An 18,471-nucleotide genomic window follows, 5' to 3' on the forward strand; every position below is an offset into this window, starting at 1 on the left:
CATTAGCTACAGGGAAAATGGAGCAGGGAGAATGACCTTTCCGCTGACCAAAGATATTCTCAGCACGTCATGATCCATGCAGTAATGCTCACTTTCTTTTAAAGGCTCTAACATGCTAAAAGGATTTACAGGTTTGGCACGTTATTCAGTTCTGGCTGGTAAAATGATCTATATCTTGGGTACCTGGAGCAGAAAGATTGTGTCACACACATTTTAAATGATCAGTTTGTGATTCCAGAAATTTGTGAGGCTAAGATTGGCCTGAACCAACTGTTCCATAGCAGGTAGTGCCCATGTCAGTACCAATTTTGGAGCAAGCACTACCAATAACCAGGCTGGAGTGTCCAGTGCTAGTTCTGTTATCAACTTGCATTTTGCAGGGTCAGTCTTTCGCCTAGTCTGGAATGAATTCCAACAGCAAACTGTTGGAACTGCCTGAAGGAAGTGCTAGAGAACTGTGTCTGGTTCCAGCAGTTCTGCCTTTTCTGCTATGCACCTATCTGTTCCAATCTGAGAGCACTTTGGTACAATCAGTGCAAAAAAACCTGCAAAAAACACCCCTCCCCCCAAAAAAAAAAATCCAAACACCCCCCCCACATTGAAACTCAGCAAGACATACCTCCAGGTACTAACATTTACTGGCCCTATAATCAGCAGTACCAGCGGCTAACTCAAATGGTAGCCAAGGTTCATTCAGTAGTGATTTAGTGAGACACCCGCATCTGCCCCACATCTGTGAAACATTTCTGGATTTGCATTTTTTCCTGTTTGATCTGGTGAACAGTTACACAAGTGCTGGAGCTCCAAATATTGTTTATCACTTTAAATAGGAGACAATTATCAAGGCCAACATAAAGTCAAGAAAAAAATTAAACCCAACTTTCTCCTCTCCCTGTCAGATCCCCCAAATCAATGAAGGAGACCACCAAGGGGGAAAAAAATGGTTTTCCAATTTCAAGTGCCTGGTTATTTAGTGCATGGAGAATTCTTATTGCATATGAGCTACAAAGAACAGGCATTCACTCCAAAGAGCCAGTTCACAGGCTGTTGAATGTAGCCCGTTCCTGCCAAAGGTCATCAGAACACCTTTGTAAGTAACTCTGTGTGTGGCAGCTGGATTGCCAGTTGGGAGCGTGGAGGCCAATCCAGTGAAATCAAGACACAAATACACACCCACCCCCCTTCTCAGATCTGAACTTTGCTTCTGGAATCCAGGGTGTACTAGATTCAAAGGGCTAGAACTGTCACTACCCAATTAAAACAATAAGCAAATAAAAATATTAAAATGTGCTTTTGATACACGGAATGAAGTCAAATAAATACATTGATTTTTTTTTTAAATGTCTAAATACATTTTTATATCCTACACCCAAAGCTCTGTACATTTGGTTTGGTTTTTTCTTTTTTTGTTCTGAATCAAAAACGAATTTCCGGTAGCAAGAGGAGGAGGAGAGAATGGTAGAGACTCCCTCACTGACACACTAGTGCAGATGCCCCACAGGGAAAAGCACCCCATTCCCACTTTGCTGGAGCACGGTTCGCACTTGGATGGTCCACAGACAGAACACTCTCGTCTCAGAGTCCGCATGGAAGCTAGTAGGCGCTGATGCGAAGCTGACACTCTCATCCAACTTTCAGCCACTTCCCGAAAATGTGACTAACTTTTGTCTGAAAAGGAACAAGCCACAAGAGAAGTTAGCACCACCAACACTTGAAAATGCCCAGCCGATTCCGACACCACTGTTTGTGGGGATAACACAGTGCCACAGTTGACTTGGAGAACACAGTTGCAGGCATCACAGGGATCTGCTCAAACCAAATTTAAAGGGAGCTGTGGTGGCTTCTTTATATGGTGTCAGTGGCGTGCATGGTGCTCTACACACAAAATTGAGAGGGGCCAACTCAGAAGATCTCACAATCTGACTCATCTGACTTCAGTCCCTAAATTGATTCAAAGCCTTTTGAAAGACAAGATGAGCACTTTATTAATGGGGACTGTAAGGGGAAAAGGCAAGTAGGAGAGAGAGGTGCCTCCAAGTTCAGACATCCTCAGAGAGGCAAGGTATGGTCAGCAGATCCAAGACTTGATCAGCATAATTTACAATGTTGTCGAACCAGCAGCTTCCAAAAAGCTGAAGCCATAATGAAATCTCTGAAGGCTGCTGTTTGAAAGATTAATAACCAGCTTTGTTCATTGTACTTGGTGCCAGAGTCCAATAATATTTTAACATACATTACCATTTTGAAAGACCCACTGGGAGCAGGGATGATGTGTTGTTCACATACCTGAATGCTCATCTGTGGGGGCTGATCCAGCCAGCCTTTGGCGAAGGAGAGTGGTGTAATTTTCCTCAACTTCCTGAAAGACAAAACCCATGTGGCTCTTTATCTCTGTTCCTAGTGAGCCTCCAGAGAGAGCTTTAGGAATAGGAAATATTTTAGTGGAGCTGAGTCGACTGCAATTACACACAGTGCTAAGTACTTTCCATCGCCAGTTCTCAAACCATCACTAGCACCTGTGAGAAGTTCCTCCACAGGGGAAAAGTCTATGCAATTCCTTATTCCTTTTGGATCTTGGTCACATTAAAACTAAGCAAGAATTGCTGAAGTGGTGACTATGATGGGCTAAGAAAAATCCTTAAGATAGGACACAGAATCCCCAGAATGCAGGGAAAGTGACTTTGAAATAATTACCATTGGTACAATGGGGCTTTTGACACACTTTTTACATTAGCATCAATAAGTAATAATTGGGTAAGCATTTCCAGGCCAGTTATTCATATTCCCTAGGGGGTGGGTCCCACCTCCCCACTCTTGCAGCTTTACTCTAACACCTACTAAATTCATTTCTATTTCTCATAACTTTGGAGAACATCTCCAAATTGTTTGCAACAAAAATATATATGTAACGTCTGCACATATTTTATATTGAGCACCTGGCTTCTCCAGTCCTTGAAATTTAGAGCAAGGGAAACCGTTTCAAACCCTTCCATGGAGACCATTCAAGGACACATATATACACACACATACTCAGGTCTTATCGCACAAGCACTTGTACTCACAATTCTGCATTTTTCCTGGTTTGCTTTCTTCGCCCCAGGTTTGCTCCTTTTGAAAACAGTGAAGGTGAAATGTGAATAATTCAAATAAAATTGTGTTCTACCTTTAAGTGTTCAAGGTCAGCCTCTATCTTCTGAATGTACAGCATCATCTGGGTACGTGACTCTACTGAGAAGTGGGAGCTTGGTGCATCGGAGCACAATTCGTCCACTGGCTCCCAGCGCGAGGCCATAAATTCCTCTACAAACGGGGAGCTGCCTTCATCTGACTGGGCATCTCGTGGAGAAATCGGCTGCTGGTGTGCTGAGTCCAAAGAGGAGTGGCCTGCAGTGCACTGTAGAACGAGTGAGGACACCTCCTCATCTGTAGAGCTCTCCTGCACAGTTCCATATCCATCAAGGATCAAATAATTTCCTGTTAAGAGAACAGTTTTGCAGTAGCACCACCAGGTCAACAATTGCCAAGAGTCACTGAACTAGAGAGACAATTTAATTAGACTTTAAAAAAGATAAGTAGTGAAAGCGTCATCTCTTGTAACCTTTCAAAACGGATTAGATAAAGCATCAGAGAATACCCTGAAAGGACCAGCCCTGAACCGGGTTGGACTAGACTGGTTCTGAATGGGGATTCACAGACCACTAGAGGTGTATGTAGGATCTGTTATTTGAGAACCATAGGATTAGATAGTAAACACACTATTGGGCGCTCTCTTGTTCTGTGTTTCTCTCATAAGAATGCATCTTAACAATATTCATGTACCTGCTATTAATTACAACCATGGAATCCATGCTAGTCAACAATCATACTGCTGGGTGTCTAACTGGAATTCACTATTCGGTTTCAGAGATATTTTCAGCTAGGTGATGCTCAAACTTAGGTTGGTAATAAAAGGTTCTGTAAAATATGCAGTATTATTAATAGAAATAATGTGATGGCAATTTTTTAAAAAGGCTCCAGAGGGGACCCTGGCAATTACAAGTCAGTAAGCCTGACTTTAGTGTCAGGCCAATTTGTTGAAACTATTGTAAAGAACAGAATAATCAGACACAGGGATGTGGCAATGCTAGGACATGAAAACCAGAAGCAGAAACTGACCAGAATGGGTCTATCTAGTTTCAAAGTCCCTGCTTAGTTCAACAAAAAGTCAACAGTACAAGAAGTGAAAAATAAATTAGATTTTTTATGTTGGTTCATTTTTAATATGTTTTAATAACACAGAAAAGAAATATGATTTTCAATATATGACTGAATGACATCATTCAGCCAGTCAAAAACAAGCTTCTCACACAAAGTCCAATTTTTAAATCAAGTATATTTATGGGTAAGGTGTTCCAAGTCCAACAGCTATTTGCAGCGCAACATGCATGTGACAAACTAACTGTATCTTCATTAACTCAGTACAGCACCACCACTTCAGATGTACAGCAGGATCACAGGATCATTCACCACAGAACCTGCAAAGTCCCAGGAAAACACTTGCGGTTGCCATCTTGGACTAGCATTCTACTGAGAAACAAGCTCATACAACCTCTCTGCATGGCTAAAAAAAAATCTGCTTCAAGCTGCTGCTCAGGAAATCATTGAATTTATATCGGTATATAAACAAAAAAGCTTTTAAGAGCTTCAGACATGACTACAGGGAGTCCTTGGAGACTATTACCAAGCAAAGCCAAACTAGAGAGAGCTACTTTATGAAGCTCAGACAAGAGAAACCAAAATGATGACTATAAAGTGGCACGTCTCACACGACTAAAGTCTCCCTGCACAGTTATTCCAAGGAGTCACATATTTAAAAAGTGACAGCACTGTATATGCTGCATTGTTGAGAGAGTCATTGTAGAGCACCAAACCATAATTCCCCTGCTCTTTGGAGAAAAAAATGCCCCCGTTTTGTCTACATATTTTTATATAGCAACAAGAGACACAGATAATGCGACATTCTAGTCCACTGACCATTTCTGTAAGTGATCCAGAAAGCTCTCTGTATACATATAGTCATGCTTCATAGATTACTTCTATAAAACCAGGGGTGCAATTTGCAGCTTGCGTAGACATTCCTGTGATAGCTTTTAGCTAACTCACTACAACGAGCAGTGAGGACACAGCAACATGGGCTTCATCAACGGGTGTACAAGCCCAAGGGTACGTAATCGCTTTTGCTAGTCCACGCTGATGCTTGGACCGCTGTGTCCTCACTGCTATTTTTAGTGTGTTAGCCAGATTAAAGCTAGCGTGGGTATGTCTACATGAGCTACAAATTACATCCCCAGCTGCGGTGTAGAAGGTAGCCAGAGTGAGAACTTCCAGGACAGAGTGGAAAAACATTTCAGGAAGTGATATCATCACATTCAAGGAGAAAGTTATTTTGTAAGTTTGGTTATTCAGTCCAGTCCCCAGGGTGGTTCTGGAGGGAGAGGGAGAGTTGGTAATGGGAAGCAAGGATGTGTTGCCAGGCTTTGGAGAGTGGAGCTGTGCATCACCACTTGATGGGAGCCTACAGTGGAAGACTGGGAGGACACAGCTTTGCGGAAGTCCTTGGTACATGGCTGCTGTATGCAGACTATAATGGAAAGCGCTCCCTTTTGATGCAGATGGGCAAGAGTCAGGAAGTCCCAATTTCTCCAGCAGCAGCATATGGTAAGCCATTAATTTAGCAGTACCTCAGTTTTCCCTTTAATTAGCCACCATTCATCAGGGTGTTGTGGGAATCAATTAGTTCATTTTTGTACAGCGCTTTTAAAGTGTAGAGTACTAGCTATTACGACACATTTAAAGCTAAAAGGGCTTCTAAAGACCAGAAGAGCTATTTTAAAGTGTTCTATATTGAATCAGCAAGGGAGATTCCCTCAGGAAAGCATAATTGTGCTTCTTTTTTATTAACGTATTTCCTATTCATTTCTGGTCTCTGAACACAATCAAGTCTCTGGCAATTACACTGGACTGGCCATAATTCAGTGTACTGTGTAAAGTGGAACATGCTCACCTGAGATCCGTAAGTGCACCTCCTCCTCCTCCTTCCTCTCCAATACTTCACCTTCCGATGGATTCTCATTGCTGTGGGCCTCAGGAGCATCAAAGAAATGCTCTCCATTGTCATCAGCACCCACCCCTCCCAGCTCCGGGATAGGGGACTCCAGGTTCATGCTCACATGGTCCATTACTAAATTGTTACTTGACCTGGCGTCTCTAGATCCCAGCTGCACAGCATCCTGTGGAGCTGGGAATTTGGCTGAAGTCCGGAGGCCATAACAAGCCGCAGATTCACTAGTTCCTGTTCTGGGAGCCATCTGGTCTGTTCCAGGCTGGTGTATCTTGTCGTCAGAATGCTGTAGCCCATCCTGGATTTCGCTCTCTGCCTGGGCCCCCTGGGAAACTGTCCTATACCTAGGGATACACTGCCGCTCTTCGAGGGTCCCCTTCTCAGACATGCCCAGCTGCTGCACCAACAACTGCTTCAGTAAGCCCACTGAAAGGAAAGATGGAACATTCATTAAGCCATCTCCATTGTACACTCAGTTAGATGGATGTTAGGATGCCTCTCTTTGAAAGAGTGCACTATAGGACCAGTTCTCTCACTGTTTTTGTTGCAAAGGTGGGGAGAAGAATACAAAGAAATGGTTGGGACATTGTTATACTACTTTGTGCCTTAAATCACAGGATCTCAAATCATTTCACAAAGGTGAATAAGTACCATAGTATTATCTCCAACTTAATGATGGGGAAACTAAGGCACAGATTGGTCAGTGGTTTAGCTAAATCACCCATCGAGTCAGTGACAGTCATGATGAGAACCCAAATCCCCTGACTTCTAGTTCCCAGTTTTAACTGCTATATAATGCTGGCACTGCTGGGGGAGCCCCCCATCTGAGGGAAATGTATATGAGAAGTGTTCAAGTTATCAGAACATTAACATCACAGAAGCAAAGATCCTACTGCAGATTCAAGGGAAATTACCTTTCTATAGGATCATCTTCTAGTCCTAAATGCTGGGATGCAAACTCTCTCTACAAACATTGGGAATCTCTAAATTATATGGGAGATTAGTAATTGGTCTTTGTCCTATGACCCTTTATTTCTCACTCAAAACACTCAAACAACAACATATAAGAACAAGGAGGCATATTGAGAACAATTATAAATGCAGCGCTATAGTTCACACTCTCAGTTTGAGGAACGCGATCAGTTCCTAAAACAAAGCAACCACTCAGTTGAATGGAAGATACTTGCAGGAACATGAAGTGATCCATTAGTCTAATTGCTAGAGGGCTTCTCCCAAAATCTTAGCCCTCAGGACAGACATTAGATCACTGATGTTATCTTCATCCTCCTCCCCCCCAACAGAATGAGCTTCCTTTAACAACATAGTCAGAGACCAAGCGCTAGAAACACTTGACAGCACCCAGCGCTAAAGCAACCAAGGGCTTGATGTTCTGTATCACTACCACACGCCTCTTTTTTTCCAAATCCCTACTAATTTAAACTCTAGGTGTTCTTATTATCCCAATAAATAATCAATCCCTTTCTGAATACAGTATTGATGAAAACTAGTGACCTCAATAATATCTTGTGGTAAGGAGTCCCACAGGTTAATTGTATGCTGTATAAAAAAATATTTGTGCCTGAAACACCACCACTTAGCCTTTCCTGCATAAAGCACAGTAGTGAACAAGTGCTTCTACTATGATCAGACAAAAGATATTGTTTTAACCTATGGGATCAAATTGTTGACTTGAAAATTCCCAGATCCAAACCAAGACTCACCACGGCCACTTCTGCCTACAGAATCATAGTTACTCACAGTTCCTTAGTGCATCCAATGCCCACTGCTCTTCTGAGATCTGGAAAGGTAGATTTGGGGTTGCCTGTTCGTAGTGTGCAGAGGATTCTTTGAGAGTTAGTTCTGCCCCTGGCGCTTCCTCAAAATGTCTTTCAGTCACAAGAAGATCTTCTACCTCAGACTTCTCAGACATGATTGCTGAAGGAGACTTAGCTTTCAGCATCAAGGGAGATTCAAGTCCCAAATCTTTATCTAGATAACAGAAAAGATATAATTAAGTTGAATATCCCACTATATAGTCTGAACTACCACATGGCACTCTCTTTCACTAAGACAATTTAGGAGAATTTGGGGATAAGTATCCATAGCATGGGCTATTATTTTTAAGTAGCTGAACTTTTGCAGTATCTCCTTTCCTTGCAGTTTAATGGTAGCTAGCAAAGACTAGCAGGTATACCTCAACAGATTGGGTCTCGCTCTCCCACAGGGCATCTAGTGAAGGCTTTTCTGAGCCAAGAAAAATTTTCACTGCAGCAGAAAGATCCCTATAATGTGAAAGACATGGCCAGCATTGTTATACCGCATCTAGCACATTTACTTATGCTGTTACCTGGACTCTGCATACTGCTGGCAGGGATATCTTGTGGTTCTTCTTTCAGCTTCTGCTGCTCCTCTTCCTCACGCTCCTCACTGCAGGAAGGGGAAGAGGACCAAATTCTGTCAATCTCATGCATTTCTACCACTCTAGCAGCAGCATCAGAGTTTTGATTATCCTGTTCAGGAATGGACAAAAGCTACTGGAAAACCAAAACCGAAGGTGATTTTTACTTACTCGTCAGGTCCCGATTGTGGTAATGGAATCAGCCTTCTGGATGCTTTGACTTTTACTGTCCCTGCCATCCGAGTTATCAGGTCCTGCCATCTGCGAGAGGCCAAAAATGAGACACGTAAGCCACTTGAAGCATAAAAGGATGCTCTCTCATGTAACGTTTTTTAATCCAGCTAATGTAATTGTGGATATTCTTAATGAAGGAATAGACATTTCTGGGTTCCTTTTAATCCTGTAGAATTGTTTGCCTCAGCATCTTGTGGCAGCAAGTTGAATTCCACAGGTTAACTATGGCGACTTCACCAGATACAAGACAGATGCTCCAGCCCTGAAGAACGAATGCAACGACCTCAGCAGAAACCATACAAAGGCAGAAGTGGAAGATTCAATCCAGCAACAAATGAAGCCAGAAGTAGAACATTGTATGCAATGGACTGATGCTAACCTATTCCACAGTGAACTGTAAGTGCCTGGGATTTTGTCATTTTACACAGAACATCAGAAAAGCAATTTTAATTTTTTTAAATAAAGTTCTCAAGGTAACAAAATACAATAAGAAAGTCTGGGGGAGGAGGGATTTCTGTAGTCAGGATGTAGTTCCATACTACAGGATTCCTACTGGAATGAAACCAATTATATGAATATAGCCCTAGAAGCATGTTGACTACTTCTTGGCTTTGTGTCCAGATATTTTTAAATGAAAATGCATTGAGCACACAGACATTCCTGAAAAGCAGCTGATTTCTGCACTTCAGAATTTAATATTCCATTTGAGATGCCAACTCAATGAACAAAAAGCTTGGTGACACTGAAGAAGTCTTTATTATCTTAATCGTACCTCGCTCGAAAATGTCTTTGTCCGTACAGCACATTTAAATCTTCTAATTAATGTTTTACCTTTAAAGGAAGTTGCAGGGCTAATTAAGAGTTGCCAGACTGACGATCCTGGGAATGAAAATTCTCTCTCTCTTGCCACAGAGCAAGTACAACACGGACAGCAGCAATGAAAACTACCCCTCTACACACACATTTCTAAACCCAGTTCTGGATGGATTTTCTCTAGGGGGAAGGGGTGAGTTCAGCCCCCTGGCTCAGTCAATCCTCTTGCCTCTGTGCAGAGACAGCCAATAACTGTGGCCGGTTACTGCCAAAATTGCTGGTAGCTCACATGTTGCAACACCTGTCCACAATGAACTTGGGTAAAATCCACCAACTAATCTCACGTAATGCAGACCATTTAGCCACTGTATAATGGCAGAAAGCACTAATCTCATTACCAACCACTAAGCCATCCAATCTCCTAGGATTGTATTTTCCTAAACTACAGTGGTTACAAGACGGGGTACCCGAACGTTATTGATGCAACTAGTTTCATCAAGCTTTCAGGCATGCGAGCAGTTTGTATCACCACCTTCTTTGTACCAAAGATAGCAATCCTGGCTCTTCTCATTGACCATGCATCTTATATTACACACTGCTGATGTACATGGCACTGTACAATAGGTAAAATACCATACAGACAAATCCACACCCTGAGGAGTTCACAGTCTAGAGGCAAAGCACTTCTAACCAAAGACAGAGCATAGAAGAGTTCAGGAAGGGACTGGAATTCATAAATTATAGCACGTGAGAGTTCCCTGCCACTCCAAAACATGTGCCAGAATCCTGCGGGTACCTGGGACAGATGGTATGTTCTAGGACTCTGAAGAGAGATGCAGGGCTATTTCATTGATTCATTTTGACAGTTAAACCATGTGGGTCTCATTATCCTGACTCACAAGGATAAAAAACCACTTGTAAGGCAAGAAAAGGGCTAGGAGTGAAAGACGAGGAATGACAGGGAACATCCATAGAAACAGCTTGAGCTGGCAAAGAGTTATAGTTGTTGTTTTTAAGAATTAAGGAAAACTCCCAATGGGGCAACAGGTGAGAGTCTTGGACACTAGCTCTGTGTGTGAGATGAGCTCAAGATAATTCACAAGTCCCTTTAGAGTGAAACTACTATTCAGGCAGTGGGACTTAAGATTTCTCTCTCTTTAAAAGATGATAAATACTCCACAACAGCAGAGGAAACTGAGTCCATTACTTACACAGTCTTTTCAGAAACAGTCTGTGCCACCAGTTCGTAAATCTGGGCACCGTTTTCTGACATGGAGATGACGAAGAAAGCTTTGTTATCTGGAGAGAGACAGAAAAGAGAGTAATTTAATCGGATGCCTGGTCCTGAACAATTTCATCTGAAATTCACTGCAACCACGCAGATACCCATATTCTTTTATTACCCAATAAGATGTGCTGCAGGAAGATTCGATGAAATAACAGGCAAATTACATAAATGCAAAGGGGTTTTATTCCAAGTGCTTTACTTTACAAATATTAACTAACGCTCACACCACCTCTATACAGACATTACCCCATATTACAGATGGGTAACAGATGCAGGAAGGTTAAGCGGCTCCATCCAAGGTAACGCAGCCAGTCAAGAGGTGCAGCTGAGAATTAAACCCATGAGTCGTGACTCCCAGTTTCCTGCTCCAACTCCTAGACAAAACCTCTTTCCTCAGACTGAATGCAAAGACAAAGCCACTTACTGCTAAGGTTTTGCCTATTGGTTGCACTGACCTGTCGCCACCTGGCGAACCAGCACTGTGTTCAACTTGATGACAGGACTGAATATGTGTTTGCTGTCCGCAGTGGATGCCAGGATCTTACTGTGACACCTCAGCACCAGTTTATCATCTTGCTTTTGCAACAGCACTAGAATATCCTCCAAGAGCAGCGTATAGAGATCTGTAAAGGTGCAAACAGGCCTGGAATGGGTAAATGACTCACTCCCTCACATCACACCTCATGGCACAGAGGGGGAAAAATAGGGGCTGTATCTTCTATCATACATGCAGAGGCAATAATCAGTGCTGTGCCAGGCTACACAAAGCTTCCACATCTTGCTCGTCAGAACCACAGCAGAGGGCTACAGATGGGATTGGATCACCTCCCGACTGACTGCAGTGCCCCTGCGTGATACTCAAGCACATTTCAGATTTGACAGGAATAACTGAATCAGCTTGAGGAGCAGACATGCATTAATATAGGTAGCAGTACAATTTTAATTGGGAATCGCAGATGTGTCATCTTTTTCCCCCCTTGGTCACAAACCCAAGTTTAAGTTGGCTGGTAGAATAGGGCTCACCAATAGTCTTGTCCCGATTAACCTTCCAGGTCAGAGGTCCTTCATGAATCATCTTCCTCTTGGTTAAATCTAAATTCTGTCAATACAAGGGGGGGGGAAAAAGTAGCATTCATAGCGGGTTCGCCGCATGGGAACTTCAGAAGTAAAGGTAAAAGGCACTCCTGTCGGGAGACCAGTAGCTGAATCCAAAGCCAAGTAAAATGAGATTTAGAATCTGTGGTATGTGTGTGAACCCAGAACCTGTGGGTTGTGTCACTCTTCAGCACTCACTGACCTGGTGCAGTAAGAAAGAAACTTCCATTTTCCCTGTTGTGCAAGGATATGATTCTCCCAGCCTCTATTAGGCACAGGGGGGTGTCAGGCCTGTAAAGGATGGGACAATGGAAGCTGTGTGTGTAGGGTAAATGTGGTAACATGGGATCTCCTGCCTGTGGCAAGAGGGTGTTGGGAAGGTGAATGGTGGCCGCAGGCATATTGTGGTAGTGGCCAGTGAAAGATCCTGGATAGTCAAGATAAAGGACAATAGGAGAGAGAGACTGGCAATGCAAGGGTATTTGATGACTGGATTAAGCCTTTTAAGTAGTGGGTGGATTTACAGGATTTTCAGTAGAGGAGACAATTGCTAAGGTCTATGTGGAAAGAATTCTCTGGGATAGTTGGGTTGGATCCTGTGGCCTATAGTTTTAAAAATTAGATTCAGGATGAAAGTAAAAACTTATGAGACTTTCTGACATGTAAGCGTCTTCAAGCGACAACGTTCCCATGAGGTTTTGTTTGGATGAGGTATTTTTATGTACAGCCTTACATAACCTTAGACATTTTGTAGGGGAAGGAATTTCTTTTAAATGAAGTTCTGAGACATTATCATGGCGATGACCATGTTTTCCAGCAGTATTCTGTCAGCAATTTATATTTTAGTTAGTTAGTGCTTCAGAATGTGGGTTGCAAGTTAAGAGCGCCTGCAATAGATACTCTGAAGAATGAACTGTTTCAATGATCTGCTGGAGTTATTAATTTTCACTAGCTGTTCCTCTCAAGTCTCAGAGTTTATAACAAAATGGTAGATTTTATGACTTCCATGAGTCCTTCATTTCATGACTTAAAGAGTTCGCAAGCCTTTTTTTGGTAGGCTGACGGACCGTACAAAAGAGCTTTATAGTGAACTCCATGAGCCTTGAAACAAAAAACTCTTTGGATATTATAACATGTTCATGATCATGTGGAAGTAATAACAACAGTGCAAGAGACAGTAACTATGAAAACATGAATGTAGCATGCATATCCTGACAATTTTTTGTATGTTTATACCAAGAGATGCAGCCTTGTCCCAAGACACCTGTGCCTCCCCCCTTAAACTAAACTATATTAGGAAAGTTACAAGTGCCACTGGTAGGTCTGCTGGAGTTTAAATCGGACATGGAACATAGCTCTTGAACACAGAATTTAGAAGCTCAGCGGACTACACCACTGGATCCGCAATGTCAATCAAGCGTAGCTACAAGTTCCACTTGTGAAGCCAACAGAATTTCTAAGCTTTAGTTCTCTGAAGTAGGAGAAAATGTAGAGCTATCCCATCATGCGGTGCACATGCTCTGCAGAAGGGGATACACACGCTGTGAACCAGTTCTCTCTCATGTGACATACCTGTGAGTAACCTAGTACTCCATAGTTCTTTGTTTCATGACATGTATAAGTTTCATAGACACTCTCTGCTTTGCAAGATTCAAGTTATTAAATTCATGGAGACCTTCCAAGAGCAACCAAAGGTTCAAGTTTTCATATCTAATAAATGTTCCACTTAACCTTTGCATAAAATAAATTCACCTCCCACCAGAGACTCTTCACAAGACAACTCAAGGAGAATGAGTTTTTTTGATTTTACAACAGAAGGTTATAGCAGAAAGCATCACAAACCTAACTACAGGGGGGTCACTATCAATAATCACTTCCGCTCCATCACTCACCCTGAGCTCCTCCAGCATAGGGTACTCTGACTGCTTCAAGTACGACAGGTCAAGGCGACGCTGATAGTCTTCCAAATGCTGAAAGACACATGAAGACAAAGTTATACTAGACTGGGACAACTTGAAAGAGTCAGAAAATAAGTGCAGGTGACCGTCAGAACTTCAGCAAGATCACAGAGGCTTGGCATACCACCTCTAGGAGTAGTATGAGCACACACCACAGTGCGCTTCATTCCTTCAGCTATAGTGCTAGCGATTCTGGAGCGTTTCTCTCGACCTTCCCGTCCTTCACCCTTGCCCAGCCTTCTCATTCCCTCCCCTCCTACCTGCTTATTCTCGGATTCTTTGACAGCCTGGTTCACGTAGTTAAGGATCTGACGGCAATGTTCTGCTGCTTTCTTCACCTTCTCCTTCTCCTCAGGCCATTCTACAACAGGGCAAGGAAATGAAGAGGTGTTCTCCAGGGGAGGGGTAAAGGGGGAATTTATTAAGAACATCAAAACATCAGAATGTGCTGAAACAGGATCAAGTAAACCTAGACCATCCCTGACAGGTGTTTGCTTAACCTGTTCTTAAAAACCTTCAATGACAGGGATTCCACAGCCTCCCTTGGAAGCCTATTCCAGAGCTTAACTATCCTTATAGTTAAAGTATCTCCTTACATCTAACTTGAATCGCCCTTGCAGTATACTAAGCTCCTTACTTTTTGTCCTACCTACTTCCTCTACCTACTGAAACAAAAAGATGTCCCCAATGCATTCCAAGAACTTACTGGACATTTTGCAATATTACTTTTCCAACAATGTCTATGTAAGTTCCCCATTACTACCAGGACTTGTATTTTGAAGATTTATGTTATTTGTTGCAACTTGAAAAAAAATCATTTCAATTTCAGGCATTTTGACAAAAAGCAAAGGAGATCGAGATTGGCAAAATGAGGGAGGAGGCGCTCCCTTACAATCGAACATGTCAATAGTATCAGGGCACTCTCCTGGGATGTGAGTTGACTTTCGTTCTCTGTCTGACGTGGAGAAGGGATCTGAACTTGGGTCTCCCACATCCCAGGAGAGTGCCCTAGCCACTGGGCTATGAATATTCTAGTACGGAACTTTCTTAATTCCTCCCACTGAAGATGTTCTACTTCGTATAAAAGAAAACAATACTCATTGGGGCAGAGACTTGAACCTGGGTCACCCAGTTCCTAGCTGAGTGCTACAATCATCATGCTAGAAAGTCAACTGCCCAAAATTGGAATGACATTTTTCTAATTGGGTAGAAAGGAAATGTTTTTTCAACTTTACCGAAATGTTTATAATTTTCAGTTTGGTCGAAACTATTCAGCAAACTCGACATGCGTTCACAGATAGTTTTGGGTCAATTAAAACTGCATTTGAAAATATTTCACCCAACTATAGTTACACAGTGTGCATTTTAGTGAAGTACAGGTAAGCAAGGTTCTGCTGTGTGTCCATGTTACTACAACCCTTGGAAGATTTAAAGGGTGGTAAGAGAAACAATATTAGATTAAAAGTCGATCAGCATCTAGCGTGAAGGCAGAACCTCTGCATCATTCACACTTTTCCAGAAACTAGATATTAACATGACAAATGCATTAAAAATGCTTAAGACAGAATGTTTAAGCTTTTTGGCATCAATCCTATTTTGAACCTTATTCCCCAAGTGCAAGTGCTTTTCTGATAGGGAGGGGATATTAGAAAAGGTATCAGAACGGGGGGAGGACACATGCTGTGCAGCAGAAGGGAGTCAGGTCATGCTGAGAATAGTCACTGACCCACTAGCCATTATGCTTACATTTTAAGAATCAGATTTGTTTAGCAAAACGGCCAAGATTTGTGCACAAAGATAATGGCTCCCTAGTGGAAATGGTCTACCTGAGTACTTAGCGATATTATCCAGCAGAAGGGGGTACTTAGTCAGCCTCTGCATCTCAGTGGGAATGATATCCTTCAACTGCAACCGGCGACACAGCGGATTGCTCTCAGCATCCTAAAATTAAACAGCGTAATAATAGCATTTGTCATTTTTATTAAGACTATAATTACCTGAACATGTACCATCTATTCATCATATAAATGTCTATTACTTCACATTTCCGGTAATTAAATACAAGACAAGAAATCCCTAGATTTATCACTCAGACAACACAGCCCTGTTCCATTTGCAATTACATATAGGAAAGGCTCATCACAAAAACAGTGGCTTCCTTCCCTCATTACTTCACACGGGCTGGTACCATCCATAATCAATCTCAGTCACTGCCATCTAGGGAAGACATCAGCTTAGTCTTTCACACTTTGGAGAAACTACACTACATTTTTCAAAATTATTTCAGTCCGTTTATTACCAGGGTTCCCATTCAGAGGCAGTACAGGTAATATTCTCCTCTCCAGATGCCACACATGGTGAGGTCCTGCTCAGTGGGGTAGGTGCCCCACATGTCTCTTGTGCTCATGACACACACCCAACTGCTTGCTCTGCCCTGCTGTGCTACACAGAACACCTGTTCTCAATGGGGCACGTGCAGTGTAAGAGGAATCGATATCTAGATCCTGTACCTAAATATGTTCCCTCTCTCAGCACATCGTCTTTAATCCTCAGCTTTAAAGGTTCACCTGTCCAGAAGTGATTAACAGAGACAATGTGGTGTTGGAAATAATCCCAATCCAATGGCAATATTAGACACAATCCTGCTAATTGTGTTAATCTTACTTACAGCCCCCGGTTATCCTTCACTGACCATCAGCCAAATCTGGTGCCAGCTCCAATTGTTGCGTGAAACTCACCTGCACGAAGGTTTGGAAGCGAGGGTCCTTCTTCTGCCGTGATTTGATCACCTCTAGAGCAAAAGGCTGGTTACTACAAAAGGTGGCCGTTGCGGTTTTCAGGCTCTCCTCTCCTTCTCCACTAAACTGTGACAAGAAACCAAAGAAGCCAAATTTAGACAGAGACAAATTGGGCCCATGCCAGCATGAGCTCTGCCACACACTGGAATTACTCTCAGAAATCAAAGAAGTTGCTCAGACCCAAAAAACAGCCATGTTTATACATCCCCGTCTCTAACTGATACAGACAGCCTTTAAGGCTTCTTCACTCCAGCCCTGTGAGGAATGTTTTGCATCTGAGAAGCTCTCCAGTGAGGCCTGCTTTTACACAACTCACTTTTCACAATCACGGTCTTTCTATCAACACCAAAAGGCAGAAAGTACGGCAAGGCACTGAGATCACTGCTGACTCAGATAGAGGCCACAATGACATTGCTTAGTTTATCAAGCCATTGGATTAAAATCAGCTTTGATGTAAGCAGGTACAACTAGACTGGTTTAAAGAATGAGGGATGAATTGGGCCTATGTCACTTGACCATTGGCCTGTATATGCAAGTCCAGGGTTGCCTGTGAAGTCATGTAGTTGGGCTACCTGCTATAAGCCCCCAGGATTCAACAAGTGATCTTATTTCCTGCCCCAAACTTCTATACACATATGGCAGGTGGTGTTGGAAAAAAAAAAAAAAAAAAAGAGCAGGGCAGATGATTGCAAGAGACTACTCTGCAAGTAACTGCAAACCCCTTCATCTGCCCCCTGGCGACAGCCTACAGTTCCCTGAAAATGCCTACTCCTTGGAATGGACTCCTGTTTTTTGGTTTGATCATTCAGCTGAAAAAGCTCAAGGGACTGCAATGGCCTGGTCCACAATGCCCAGCCTGCTGACATCCCAAGCCTTCCATCCACACACTTTAAAAGGTGACCTGCAAAGGAAAAACAAATGTGTGTGCAATTTTTTGCTTCTTTACGATATGCAGAGGAGACCTGAAAGGTTTTGGGATTCCCTCCATCAGATATATCAGGTCTGTGTTGTCTTCTTTTGGCTGGAGGACTAGAGAACTGGTGGGATTAACACACAAGAGACTGAAAACTGAGCAATTGGCAAAGGGAAGTGGAATTAGCCGAGCATGGAAACTCTAAATTAAATCGGTTTAAAAAGGCATCAACAAAAAGTTTGACCCTTGGGGGAGACACTTTTTTGAAGGACTCAAACACTCCCACTCTTTCCATTCGGGTTGAGGAAAACTCCAGTCCTCTAGTTGTTTTAGAAATCCTCCAGCAAAAACATGGGGGAATACAGTACTTTCTATTCCCACATAAAAATTTAAGTAGTCCAACCACCTGGTAAAGTCCATTCCCCTAAACTCTCCCTCCCCCCACACACACCTCATCTCTCTGTCCTTTGCAGATCATAAAGAAGTAAAAAAGGCAGACAAGTTTTCCTCTCTAAGCAGGTCACCTTTAAATGAAATGACTCACATATTTATCTTTAACTGAATAAAGCACTCAGCAAACTTCATGCTGAGCTCCCTCCACCTTCTCTCAAGTCCTGTGTCCCCCACCTCCATGTTAGCTCCACAGAAATCAACAATTTGAGACATTAAATTTGTAGTGAATGTGAGTTACGCTGGTTTCTGTTGGCTCTTTTTACCATTTCATTGGATTCTTGCTTTCAGGAATATTTACACTTCTGAACAGGGAGGAAAAGAAAATCAGTTTACCCAGGTTAGCAAGTCTTCCCCAATCTGATCAATAACAGACGTCTCATTCCTTTTACGGACAGCTTTCATCTGATCATTTAATGCAGCT

At 42.5% G+C, this 18,471-nt stretch overlaps 1 protein-coding gene across 5 annotated transcripts in view; it reads right to left on the reverse strand.

The window, feature by feature from the left end:
• Positions 1-1,272: 1,272 nt before the first annotated feature.
• ARHGEF12 (Rho guanine nucleotide exchange factor 12) overlaps positions 1,273-18,471 on the reverse strand; it is an 81,352-nt gene continuing 64,153 nt past the window's right edge. For all 5 annotated transcript variants that reach the window (XM_067564894.1, XM_067564888.1, XM_067564879.1 and 2 more), the window contains 15 exons: positions 18,384-18,469; positions 16,625-16,750; positions 15,713-15,827; positions 14,147-14,247; positions 13,821-13,898; positions 11,857-11,932; positions 11,289-11,456; positions 10,757-10,844; positions 8,670-8,759; positions 8,448-8,527; positions 7,859-8,089; positions 6,044-6,526; positions 3,164-3,474; positions 2,287-2,359; positions 1,273-1,668 (listed from right to left, as the gene is read on the reverse strand). In XM_067564894.1, the coding sequence (XP_067420995.1) occupies positions 1,658-1,668; positions 2,287-2,359; positions 3,164-3,474; positions 6,044-6,526; positions 7,859-8,089; positions 8,448-8,527; positions 8,670-8,759; positions 10,757-10,844; positions 11,289-11,456; positions 11,857-11,932; positions 13,821-13,898; positions 14,147-14,247; positions 15,713-15,827; positions 16,625-16,750; positions 18,384-18,469 (2,117 nt within the window). In that variant the 3' untranslated portion in view covers positions 1,273-1,657. The remainder of the gene's footprint in view (positions 1,669-2,286; positions 2,360-3,163; positions 3,475-6,043; positions 6,527-7,858; positions 8,090-8,447; positions 8,528-8,669; positions 8,760-10,756; positions 10,845-11,288; positions 11,457-11,856; positions 11,933-13,820; positions 13,899-14,146; positions 14,248-15,712; positions 15,828-16,624; positions 16,751-18,383; positions 18,470-18,471) is intronic.

This window comes from Emydura macquarii, unplaced genomic scaffold (assembly GCF_026122565.2).
Source record: "Emydura macquarii macquarii isolate MOO-44397 ecotype Brisbane River unplaced genomic scaffold, CSIRO-AGI_Emac_v2 contig_312, whole genome shotgun sequence".
In the NCBI taxonomy this organism is placed as follows: Eukaryota; Metazoa; Chordata; order Testudines; family Chelidae; genus Emydura; species Emydura macquarii.